This window comes from Opisthorchis viverrini, assembly GCF_000715545.1.
Source record: "Opisthorchis viverrini unplaced genomic scaffold opera_v5_7, whole genome shotgun sequence".
Taxonomy (NCBI): Eukaryota; Metazoa; Platyhelminthes; class Trematoda; order Opisthorchiida; family Opisthorchiidae; genus Opisthorchis; species Opisthorchis viverrini.
Window position 1 is genome coordinate 1,326,845 of NW_008751663.1, and position 12,926 is coordinate 1,339,770.

The 12,926-nt window shown below is 44.9% G+C and overlaps 2 protein-coding genes across 2 annotated transcripts in view; both read left to right on the top strand.

Moving 5' to 3' along the window:
• Nucleotides 1-6,691, top strand: part of T265_00707 (hypothetical protein) — a gene marked incomplete at both ends in the record, with an annotated part of 6,967 nt that extends 276 nt beyond the window's left edge. The window contains 4 exons of the mRNA XM_009164556.1: nt 5,624-5,922; nt 5,959-6,115; nt 6,158-6,357; nt 6,395-6,691. Of these exons, the coding sequence (XP_009162820.1) occupies nt 5,624-5,922; nt 5,959-6,115; nt 6,158-6,357; nt 6,395-6,691 (953 nt within the window). The remainder of the gene's footprint in view (nt 1-5,623; nt 5,923-5,958; nt 6,116-6,157; nt 6,358-6,394) is intronic.
• A 220-nt stretch (nt 6,692-6,911) lies between these two features.
• T265_00708 (hypothetical protein) lies at nt 6,912-8,138 on the top strand (the record flags this gene model as incomplete). Its single annotated transcript, XM_009164557.1, has 2 exons — nt 6,912-6,972; nt 8,011-8,138. The coding sequence occupies 2 exons, from the start codon at nt 6,912-6,914 to the stop codon at nt 8,136-8,138; spliced, it is 189 nt and encodes a 62-aa protein (XP_009162821.1).
• Between the last annotated feature and the right edge of the window lie 4,788 nt (nt 8,139-12,926).

A 12,926-nucleotide genomic window follows, 5' to 3' on the forward strand; every position in this document is an offset into this window, starting at 1 on the left:
CTCATTAAACAGTTCAATGGTTTCTTACAATTCCTGCTGAACGAGAACCGGACTAGCTCGCCAGGTATTTCACCACTAACATCGTGCATGAGTAATGAGCTTTAAATATACGGTAATTCACTATGAACAAGGTCATTCGACCTCTCCCTGCAGAACGGTCGCACACTAGGTCGTTGCTGACTATAAACAATTATGAATTACCCAGACGAGTGAACTCTCCGTTTTTACTGTTCTTCTATCTCTCCCTTTCTCCTGGAAGATACTGATTACTTTTATTGAGAATTCTTTACTTCACTCAGCACCTGTATGCTCCATATTAAGCTTGGAAATTCCGACCCGATAACTCACGCCCACTTATCTGCACGATCTATACCGACACGTAGTCTCCGAAATGCCCATCGAACCACAGGCAGGATTTGCTGCCAAATGCGATTGACCCGCATATGACACAGTCGTTTTTATCCAGGAAACGGTGAACCACATTGCGTCATTTGTAGATGGATTTTAGAGAGGCTCTTGGCACTGCGTCTACTCTCATATTATATGCACATTCTTCCAGTGGATAGCAACCCCTTCGCTCACGACCAACGGAGACGATAGACTTCTGTTCGCCACGACCAGATTATTCATCTAATCACAAGAATGGTTGATCATTCAGTTGGTAGATATATGTAAACACGCAGTGTCATGTTCAGCATTCAGGACTGGATAGTCGTCATATTTATATCGATCGTTCGAACCTGCCTTAACATAGTTAAAACTTTATGGATAAAGGCTTCCTGGTTCCAATCCATTCCGACAGTATCCCACCTCTGATGCTTTTCAACCGCAGACCTCCAAATGATGCAACAGCTGGGCAGCCTAAGTTAACCGAGTTCAAAGGAATTGAGTGGGTTTCGAGTACAACTTGGTGAGAGATATCTAGAGCGCGAATTTACTAACCGGGAGATCTGTGGTTCGAACCCGACCTCTACCTCTCGATTTCCCCTGTCTAGGCTTGGGCCACCGACCAGTATCCCAGCCCTCGTGTAACCTTCAGGTGGCATGGCAGTTAGACACCGAAAGGGTGCTACAGCTGAACGGTTTTTCAAGTACAACTTGGAATAATACTGGCTGAATCGTGTACTTTTCTAGTGGCATACCAACAAAAATTCGGCGCTCATTATTTGAGGATGGGTAGTTGTTTTTAGGAAGTCTCATGTGGTTTGAGTGGAGGACGACCGTTCTACTCCTTGTGTGGCCCATTAGCGCTGTGACTGCTTCCGACTCTACAGATTTAGAGGCCAATATAACTACAATTAATTAATTAGTTACAACATTAGTCCACATTTTTTCGGAGAAAACACCCCTACATTTGCGGGGCAGTTTGGATATCAAGAGGGATACACAAGATCATCCCTGCGACCTAATCGCTTATCGTCACAATTTCGTGAAGACCGATTAACTCAAATACGAACACAACTTAGGCACAAACAACTAATCACAAGTCAGATTCGAACGCCGGCGATTGGTCAGGATAGCACGGCACATAGGCTAGAGCAGCTGGAGCTCACATTTGTTATGTTTGAACGTACATAGGTGACTCAAATGGTGACTAAATTTCAATGTATTTGATGTATTTCGATGTATTTGACCAACAAGTAGCACTGGCAACAGAGACTCGATTACTCCTATGGACCTCAGCTCATATCTCTTTGAGGATTGCTTCACTTCCATTGATAGCGACTTTTTTCATGTTGCACACTTTCTAGAACGCTACTAAAAGCCCACAGTGGGTCCCGTTTTTGCAAGATATGGAAGATTTCCGGTATTAAACATCCCAAGCCATAACTACAGCAGCTTCCGGACTCGTGTATGGTTATGGCGTTTGATATCTGAACTAAGCAGTTGTGTTTTGCCCTTAACGCATGTGTGCTTGTGCGTCAGTTTGCTGATTGACGTACCAGATAGCTCTGATTACCTGCTTCGCTCTCACATCTACCAGTCTCATGTTTAACAGTAACAAAAATCCTAATGAACTAGTAATGTCTCGTGGTGGTAGTGAGCTCCAGACCATTGAGGTCTGAGGGAGTATTTTTTATGACTGCCAGCCTACTGCAACCGCACAGTGGCATGAACACTAGAATTTTTACGTTCAAATAGCCTCTGAAGAAAACCTTGTCAATATGGAATATGCAGACGTCATCGTTCTTGTCTTCGAAGGGGAGAAAATGTGCAGATAATTTTGGGTGAACAAATAGCCTCGAAGAAAACCTTGTCAATATGGAATATGCAGACGTCATCGTTCTTGTCTTCGAAGGGGAGAAAATGTGCAGATAATTTTGGGTGAACGGACCGAAGTTATTCTCTCCTTTAGCGTGCGCGAAGACCCCACTAGCTGTAAGGTCGTGCTTCTGGATATGTGGTCACTGAACGCGTCACTTATAATTCAACGAAAGGCACTCTGAGTTGCATTAGTTCTGTTCCGATGAAGTCAACCCACGAATCTGTAAGGCTCGGGTCGTGTTTGCTAAGTTGGGGCACTTATGGCGGCAAAGCGGTGTATACCGGAATCTCAAGGGACGTGTCTATCAGGCTACGGTACATGCTGTGAAACGTGGTTTCTGCGAACCACAGGTCTTTGACAACCGTTACTTCAGAACCATACCTCGTGTAGGCTGGTGTCGACGAATCTTCAACGAGGAACTTAGGAAGCGAGTGTTTGCTTGTACAACGGGGACCTTAATCGAAGAATGTATCCATCACCAAAGCTGCGATTGTTAGGCCTCGTAGTGCGCATGCTGAATCATCGTTTGGCGAAAGGAATGCTGTTTCCTGTGCTCAATTTAGTGGCGGTTAGCCCTTGACCTGGCAGAGGGGTATGAAACAGGTTACAAAAAGTCTGGGTGCTGTCGGTGCGACTGGCCTTTCGGGATTGGGTCCGCCCGGTACTCCATGTGCATGATTGAAGACGCTACAATATTTGGTTGCTAAATGATGTCAACGGCGTTCTTGTTGTCGTTTTCCATCCAGATTACCTGGACGAGTGCCTGAAGGCGTAGGCATCCCGGAATGGTTGTAATAGGGTATCACTCAGTCCTTGTCCATCCACTTGTATTATTTTCTTCAGAATAAGGCTTTTCAATAAATGATGTTTGCATGGCATCGAATCGTCAGTGCTGATCACTGATGTTCTGCTGCTGATGATGATGGCGACACGATGGTGCGATGTTTTTCAAAAACTAATATCTGCTCTCTGTTAGATCGGTGCCGTTAGACTACGTTCTGGCAGCGGCAATCGTTAGGTCCAGAAAAGTCGCTTATTCTTCCACACCCGAAGCGAAAAGTTCCGGCTCAATTTTCGTCATAGGTATCCCTCTGGTAAGATATATCACGGATGGTCCGTGGTTCGAACCCGATCTCTGCCTCTTGACTTCCCCTGTCTAGGCTTGGGCGAACTGACAGTATCCCAGCCCTCGTGCCTCATTCGTGTGGCATGGCAGCTAGGCACGGTGCTACAGCTGGACGATATATCACGGAGGGTCGCATAACGTTCAGTACGTTACTCTGTGCAGCACCTTGAGTACCGTATTTGCTCACCATCTGCCGTAATTGTGTTTGGTGTAATATCAGATGGATTCGTTCTACGTGTAGTTTATGTCACATCTACACTGCATAGTAGGGAGTGAACTGATCACTTCTTTGCGTGGCCACTTCCGCACACCATCTTTCTCCATATCACAGTATAGCTTTTTACCGTGTAGGTTGAGGCGCTCCAAGATGCGTCTTGCAGAGACCGGCGTGCCTCTACCATACGGTGTCAAGTATCTGCCGCATCATATTCACTAGCTGGTCACCATCTTTAGCATATTTCTGTTGCCGACCTTTTTGTCGGTGTTTTAGTAGTCTAACCACCTACTACCATGAGCCATCCGATATGGGAATGTAGTGCGTGACAGCAACTTCGAAAATCGTCCACGTTCTCATTTCATTACGTGACGTAAACGTACATCGTCGCTCTGCAGTTGGTTCGACCATGAGTCGAATTGACTTACTCGACTTAGGGTAAATCGATTGCAGATGTTTACCGACTTTTTCTTGTAAGAATATTCCTGCCGACTGGCAATACGGCCACTAGGGCTCGGATTGTTGTATCTAGAAATGTTATAGATGCAATCCATCATTCTTTGGTGTCACCTTGGTACATAGAAAAGTTCCGTTCGTAAAGTTTAAGGCCACTAGCTGGGTGTCAACCAAGGATAACTGCGTTTTGTCTGGATCCTTTGCAACTCATTAATACGAGTGAGTGAGTGGAACGTACGTACAACATTCACTTTTTTCTCAATTTTTTTTAATAAAAGCATGCACTCTCTAGAGAGACTTCTAGTCAAAAGCCAATTTATCTAAGGACTGCTGGCTCTAGTGTTAACACACTGCTAGTTTGTCCACATGCTCCTTGCTAATCTGCTTCATGTCTGTCCTAGAACGCATGTAAACCGGCCAGCTTTTGTTGTCTCCTAGTTGCATATCGGCCGAAATTGTGGGAAGTGTGGTGAGCATTTTACTTTGGGGCTGTTGGTCCAAGCTGTTTGAACTTCTTCGTTCTGGTTGATTACCTTCCGGACGGATTCGTTGGAGTTCAGTGCGGTTATTTGGAGTTATATAGAGGATATGGGTGTTCAGTGCAGCTCTAAGGCGATAAATATTGCCGGATTATATAGAGGTTGGATTTCCTAGTAGTGTGACTTCGTCAAGATAATACTGAGATGATTTCCGAATCTTTCAGTCGTCCCAGCTTTTTGTGATGAATTCCTGCACAACGATCACAGATACCGCTGTGAAATGCTGGTTTACATTTAGTCACGCTGAGTCGTGTAAACACGGTGTCCTAGACCGCGTGATTCACTATGGAGCGAGATGGCCCAGTGGTTAGAGTGCGAATTTACTGACCGGGTAGTCCGTGGTTCGAACCCGACCTCTGCATCTCGACTTTTGTCTAGGTTTGCACAAACCGGCAGTATTCCAGCCCTCGTGCTTCCTTCGGGTAGCATGGCAGCTAGGGACGAATGAATGCTACGGCTGAACGAGTTTTCTCTGTTCATTAGGATCTATACTTACAATTTTCCAGCTGGGAATTTAAACACCTAACCTTCTGGATGCAAGTGATTAACTTGCATTTGTGCAAGATATAGTGCCACCAATCCTTCAGTCATTCAGTTTACGTTACGTGATGTAATGTTGCTAAGCTCCTCGTGTTGTCGCTTTTTTGAAGGAAAGCCATGTGAATTGCCCTGTTTCTTCTTTCTTTCTAAATTCGGAGGTTGCGTAGCTTTCTTTTGTCAGGATAGTTATTGTCCCTCGAACGTACAAGGAAAAAAATCCAACTCCCGGTCTATCATTATGTATGCTGATTACCTCTAATAACTTTTCGATAAGCCATGGTGTAAGTAAACTGTGTCCCTCCGAGATTTGTGAGTAAATCCACTGTCACTAGACAATGGAGCCTATTCAGGCTTTTAATCAAGTTTACCCACCAAGCATTAATTCATATGAATCCAACATATGTGGCTTTCCGACCTATCCATTCTAATTTGTGTGTATTGTTCGTCGCGTAAAAGTTTTTCTTCGTTTTGGTTTTATCCAGATCAACAGGAAGCATTCAAACTCAGTTTGAATTGCTTGACTAACCTGTGTTGGTCCTGCCATCGGAACGAACTATTACGGAAAGCCATTGGTACGGACGAAAGATGTCGAACGTTTGTCTCTCTGATAAAGGACATGCTTTTCCAGAACTTGAATCCGGCGTTGCGTCCGTTAGTGATTGGTCTATTGTGCAATCTCACTAGAGACGAGGTGTGGGCAGCTCGGTTCTTTCAAGATGATCATGAAAGATTAATCAGTGCCGTGCTCCCAGCAAAAGTCATTATTGATGACACCATTCCGGTAATGCATATTTCTACCGTATACCTGAAATTACAGCTGCTTCTCAATATGACCAGTAATCGAGAACTTCGCCGTCGACTTTGTGCTAATGGGACATTCCAAATTCAACTGCTTAGCCGGTTCGCTTCCGAGTCCGACGCGGAACGAGCCGTCTTACTTGCCGGGATAGTTAAAAATTGCTGCTTTGAAGATGGTACAGATTATCTTTTGTCTAATTTCTTCATACTTGCTTTAGAGTACCACCCACAGCTACTTGGTCCCAGGTCTCAGTTACTGGAGGTTATACTCCGGCCACTTTGTGGTCCAGAAGATAACATCGACTCCGAGGACAAACAAGCCCTTCCTGTCAGTTTGCAGCAGCTGATCGGGAACCCATCCACAGTTCGTAGCAAATCGAATGAGCTCAAGTCGACAATTTGTCATGCACTGCTTCAGGTAGGTTTGTTGTTGACATGAAACTCTTCTGGTTCAGCTCTGTGCTACGAGTTGGGGACGAAATCGTCTTCGGTCTGTTGGGACGTATTTTATCCTTCGGGAATTGCACAAATACGAAGGCTCGAAACTCTCCGACGGAACTTTAAATGATATAGAAATACTTTCTACAAAATCCCTACTTTATGACATAGAGCAAGTTGTTGATCAGCTCATATGTGAGGAACGAGACAGAGACCAAGCCACGACGGAGAAAAGCCTTCGTGATATTGAAGTAGACGATGAAATGGCTCAAAAGCTGGAGCGAGATCGGGTGGACTACATTGGTGTCAGCTGAATACGGACTTGACGAAGTAGTCGTTTTTCAAGGTGATCATAAATGTACATAATGATTAAATTAATTTCGGCTGATATTGGAGTTTTTGGTCACTTCGGTTCGGTTGGGCTAGGCGGCCGCCATTCACTTTATTCGTGATGCGTTTGAACTACTACCAAACAACAAGTAATATATCAATCCATTTTCTTCAAAGCCACTAGTGGTGGCCCAGCGACATTTCATGGCTGTCGAATCTCTGTTGAGATACTACCTGAAAGAACTGAACAAAATTGTTCAGAGAGGTTGTTTTTTTCTGAGGGGAACCAGTTAAACGTTTTCAAACTATTTAAGAAATATTTAGCAAACAAATAAACTTGCCTTCTGGAAGCCGTATTTCTGTGTCAGTCATCGGGGTGATTGAATATCTCTGTCGGCATGCATTCATGGTAATCTCGTTATCTCACCTTCTTTAGACTGATATCATTGTTTTTCAGATTCAGGCGGAATGCTTTCGGTGCCAACAAATCGATAAAAATCTGTGGTTCTCGGACGAAGATTTCAAGCAGTAATGGAGACCGTCCGTCTTGAAGACAGTTACTAGGGACAGGAATCATTGGTCTTGTTTACAGACAGTTCACAGGGTTCCTATCTCCCAAGTAAATATGGCGTTTGTTTTGGTTCCTAAGGTATTGAGGCAATAGGAATAGGAGCGCTTCGATTTAATGTGAGATCGGGGACAGTGCAAAGCTTCAGGTTATTCACAATGTATTCCCGAGCTTATTGCTATGAATGTTCGCCTCTATCATGAGTTCTCTGAGTTTGATCGTTGTCCTCGCAGTCAGGGAAACTTCATGGTCACCTCTGTCCAGTTTGTCTGCTTTACAGATGTACTCGCAATGGCCATCAGTGTGGTCGGCTATACCACAGCCGCGACAAAAACTTTGTGGAGCCTAGGACTGCCCCGAAAGACATGATTATAGCTCGAATTGTTAGTGAATATCTTATATTGGACCATGCAAAACCACGTCACGCCTAGCGAATTGTGACGAATGCAAACCGCAAGTTGGGATGCGGCTAGTAATTCTGACTTATCTACGCTTTCGCCGGTGTCCTAAATTCATTTCTGCGTTATGGTGTTAGATACCCGTTTACAAGTGCATAATCAGATTGTTTCGCGGAAAGTGCATCATTTCTGTGTATCTAATTGATGCTCTGTGTCTACGGATTCCGTTCCAGGATTCTATAATCACCGGTTTGGGTGTGCAGAGCTGACCATGCCTGCAGCGTAAGGAAATCTGCTAAAACACTGATCCTTGCCTTCTAATTGTGTGATGTCCTAGCGAGACGGCCGAAGTGGTTAGAGCGCGAAATCGCTGACCGGAAGGTCCGTGGTTCGAACCCGCCCTCTGCCTCTCGACTCCCCCTGTCTAGGCTTGGGCAACCTGGCAGTATCCCAGCCCTCGTGTAGCCTTCGGGTGGCATGGCAGTTAGGCACCGGAGGGGTGCTACAGCTGAACGAACGATGTCCTAGCTAATCCAGCCTCCCACCAAGTGGCACCATCATGTGGAACATGCTATACTCCTATCGAAATTCTCCCTATTTCGGCTGATTTTCTGAACAAAGACAAATATTCGACTTTGTTTAGACTGTACTTTCTTGTACTGTTTCGCTCACATCTCAACCCGGTAGGCTGCATTTGCTGTCGGGCGCTTTTTCGGGGAGGTGCACGACTGAGCCATGGTGATTGTTGTCCGAGTTAGAGCAACTTATTACCCACTGTCTTCGTTCAAAATGTCACCCAGGCGTAAAAAAATGAACTCGCAAAATACAGTTTGTACTTTGACAATCTATATTCGTCTTTTGCATTCATTTACTAGGTCACTAATTGCCGAAAAGTGTACACAGGCCATTCACCAGTAGTATGCCAAGTTGATAGGACAAATTACAACATAATGGCATCAGAGAGCCGATAAGTTCGAGTGAGGGCCTTGGGACGCACCAAACCACGTCGATCATATACCTCAGTTGACCTCCCTAACCGAAGTTCCTGCATGCCTTCCTTTAATGCGCCGAACACTGAAATTGTGACCACAAGAACCTATCATATGCGCCTGACCCCAGTAGGACTTCAATTTTCGTGAACCTGACGGACTGACTGGCAGGCCCAATATGCAACATTTCATTGCGTTGTATCCATACATCACGAAAACTGTGGTTTCTCTTAAAAAAGTAGATAGTTTGGTGTTAACTACATATTTCTTTGTACTCATAGGCATAGCGCGCTTCGGTACGAAACGTTGGACAAAATTGGTGGAAATTAGTACGTTTATGTCCAGGAAAAGCAGGATACAAAACCACCATTTCGACCAATACTCGTATATATATATATACATATAGTGTGATCGCAGATTTTTTTCATAAGTCTAGTGAGAACTGCAGCCGGACCAGAATCGTTGAACTAAAGATGCTCGATTCTAACCGATCAGGGAATGCCTTCTGGTCCGTGTCAAGTTCGCGACGTGGTTTTCGGTCATTTAGAGCGGCCCGTCTCTGGCTACATTTAAAGCAATGGAACATCTTCTCTTAAGCACTTTTCAAGAATAAAATAATAATATTCAGCCGCAACTACTTCGATGCCTAGCTGCCGAGCCACCCGGAGGAAACACGAGAGCTGAGTGACTACCGGATTGCCCAACCCTAGACAAGAACTTTCGAGATGCAGAGATAGGGTATGACCCACTGACCTTCCGGTCAATAAGTTCCTGTCTAAATTACTGAGCTGTTCGGAGCCGCTTCACTTGATTCTTCCTATCTTTTTTTCTGCATTTGAGACAAAGTTCCAAGCAGGACCAATCAACCATAACCACCATCGAAAATATGGGTTTTGCCCATTAATTTGGGCATGGTCGATCATTTCACAAATGATGCAATAGAAAAAGCGTGTTATTCTAGTCGAGTACTTTGTCTGGTTTATCTAAGCCCGAATCACCCGCTGCCTGTGTTTTTAACCAGCCTCGAAAGGTCCTATCTAATTAACGAAAGTGGCTCACGCCTTGATACTATTATAGCATGGTCACAGACATAAGTGAATGCAAGCGAGGAATGCGAAGAAGCAACAGGAGAATATGAGATAAAAGAGAGAAACGTCTCATTTGAAGTCATGCCACCAACAGTTCCAGTCAGATAAGATGAACCCCAGCGTATATATGGGTTTTCGTATGGAAACACGCGTGTAAAGACCGACAACCGAAGAATGGACAAACTGCTGAATGCTTTTCAAGGCGCGGTAAGCGCTAGCACAATCAAGACTCACACTTCATACACAGTGTCCGTCAGGCTGGGTCTGGTGTGAGACTAAATGGCAAAAATGTACACTCAACGCCGTGTGCCGCGCATAAAATTACGCAGAGAGCCCACTATGGCAAGCAAACAAGTCACTGACTGTGATCTTAGGAAGTCCCAGTCCAATACCGGCCTTGGCGAATTGACGAAAGCAGATCCCTCGATAAGAGATGGTCATCGGTTGGTGAACCAAAAAGTCGACATCACAACCGATTGCACGTAGGACTGAGATTATGGCGAGGGAATATTCATCAGTGCCGTACTCCTGCTTCTCATTCCACACAGTTACTCCGCGCCTATCCGAGACTATGCTGACGTCTATTACAGTTGCTTGGCGCTCGAACAGCGATTAAGGGCTTAATGAAGGAAGTCGAAGTAGGTGCTCTCAACTCCTCGAAGACGGTGTACCCCAGGTGACGGGGACATTTTGCGAGTTCCCTTGCAACCCGATTGTGACCAGCACATCTGGCGTCATGCGTGATCCAGCAGGGCTCTAAAATATGCACCAAACTCTTCGGTTGACCACAGTTTCCACGACATCAGCTCGCTGAGCATATCGTCGATAGTTCTACCGTCACGCTGTTCTTATTCGTGCCAAAATAGCTAGGCGACTCGGTGTCTCCCAGGTGGAGATCGTTTCATCCCAGGGCCAATAAGCGAAAATGGCTGATTGTACCACGGAGTGACACCGATGTCGCAAATTTTGTGTGTTTAGGCCAGAATGGGGAGTGTTCCCATGCTTCATTTGCTGGTCCCTGGTTCATTGGGAATCAACTTCATATCTCGTATCACCAAACTAAGAATTCTAGTCTGGAGCCTAGGAAATTTTACATTCGTTTAAGTGTGTAAAGCATGTTTCGTTTCCCAAGAAAAAAAGTGTAACAGATAAGGCACTCTAGTGTGACAGGACGTATCGCTATGGCTACCAACGGGATACTGTGCAACAAAGCCCAGTCACCAGTATTATTCAGCATGAAGACTATTGTTGTATCCTCCGTACGAATGTTACAGACACTACTAAAAGGAGCCGATAGACATTTTATGCACCAACCTCATATTTGTCATGCATGGTAAATGGAATGCCCGCGGAAGACAGTCGGGAACCGTAAGTGAAGCAACCTTCAAGTTGATACGCTTTCACCTCTAGGGCACCAAGTTATCTCTAGTTAGGCCAGGAATTTAAGTTTTGTCCAATTGCCTCCAACGCAATGTGAGTTGCGTTTCACAACTGCAGAGTGCTAAAAAATCGATCGAATCCCAGCCGTAAAAACAAGTCGATGCGTAGCTAAATTTGCTTACCTGACCAGCTGAAGACGAAGTCATTCCTCGAATATGTAATCTAACCTCTCCGAACTTAAGAACCTACGGCAGCGGTGTGGCGTTTCTTTGTCTGTCGGGAACACGTGACAGCACGTCTCATACTGGCTTATGAATCAACAAGGTGGACTCCACGTAAAACAGCTATAGGAAAGCTTTCGGTATTTGATCAAGGCGGCTCTGAAGCACTGACTGAGTCGGTTTAGAAACCAAACAAAGAATACTGAGGTGTGCCGTAGGGTTTTAAGGGAAAGGAACTTACCCGATGAGTCAGCTAACCACGCCAGTTAGGACGTGCTTCGCATAGCAGAGGACTGTGCATGTTGCAGAGCTCTACCATCCAGCCTTGCGTTTGCAGGGAGCGAACATTCAATGGTCTGCTAACAGTATAAAGGCCCTGACTCAGTCGAAGTGACAAATGTGGTCTCCTTGGTCGGGATCCCAGGACTCGGTGCACCCATGCTTAATGACACCGACAGGCGAGTTTCAATCACGCGGTCTGTGGTGCTCTTACAGCAAGCTATTGTTTCCATGGAATAACTGACCGTTTCCCCTCTTCATTGCCCAACTGGAATGGTCTAACAACAGCTGATTGATTTGGTCATCGCCTTTAATACCCGGCAGCATCTTCAATGATTACCAAATTTTTCTTGACCGAAACTCTAGCCGATGGAACATGGATTATGGCTGATAAACCGAAGTGGACTGATTCAACATGCCACAATCGGACCTTTCTGTTTCGGTATTTCCATTTTGAAAAAACGACGTCATCCGAGTTTTCCGACAGAACGAAGTCAACCTAGTAGTCAGTCTAGAAATGAACTTGCATCACACGAACCGAAATAGAGGACATCTCACCGAAATATGGGTTGAGGGAACCACGTTTCGATAAATGGGACTACACAACTCACCAATTACTTTACACAATACATTTGAAAGTTTAATTGTACTACTTATTGGAAACGGAGTACACTCTTGCATAACCTCGTCATAATAAGAAATCCTCATCTCCATAGGGGCCTATCCTGATCCATTACCTCCCACTTCGTTTATTCGCTGATCCCTGTGTACTTTAGTACTGAATTATGTCCAGCATTCCTTTCAATGGCAACCTCTTCAACAGGCAAATTAACTTTTAAATGTTATATTAACGGTCAGTAAGCAACCTTGTGTGGTTCATCAGTTCAGTCCTGCCGCTTTGAACTTAATAAAAAGGGGATGAAACAGTTCTTTCGGGGTCGTCTGCTAAGAATAGTTCAGAACCCTTTACAACACAGAGGTAACAACGCTACTTGGATGGACATACTACCGTACGGTATTACAGTATCGGACGGAATTTCGTCAACTTACTTCCGTAGGATCGTGCATATAAGCCAACTCTGTTATTAATACATTTTTGATGAATTATCTGCATGTACCACACTGAAGATGCTGAACCGGGACCATCGGATTCAGCGTGAATGACACCATAGTAGTTGATAGCGAAACTGATACCCAACGGCTTGTCGTACGCTCTCGCTATATTGCACACCCACGTTCACTTCTGTGAACGAATCGAAGAAATAAACGTGTGCGGTGTGTGAAGCCTAGATTAGC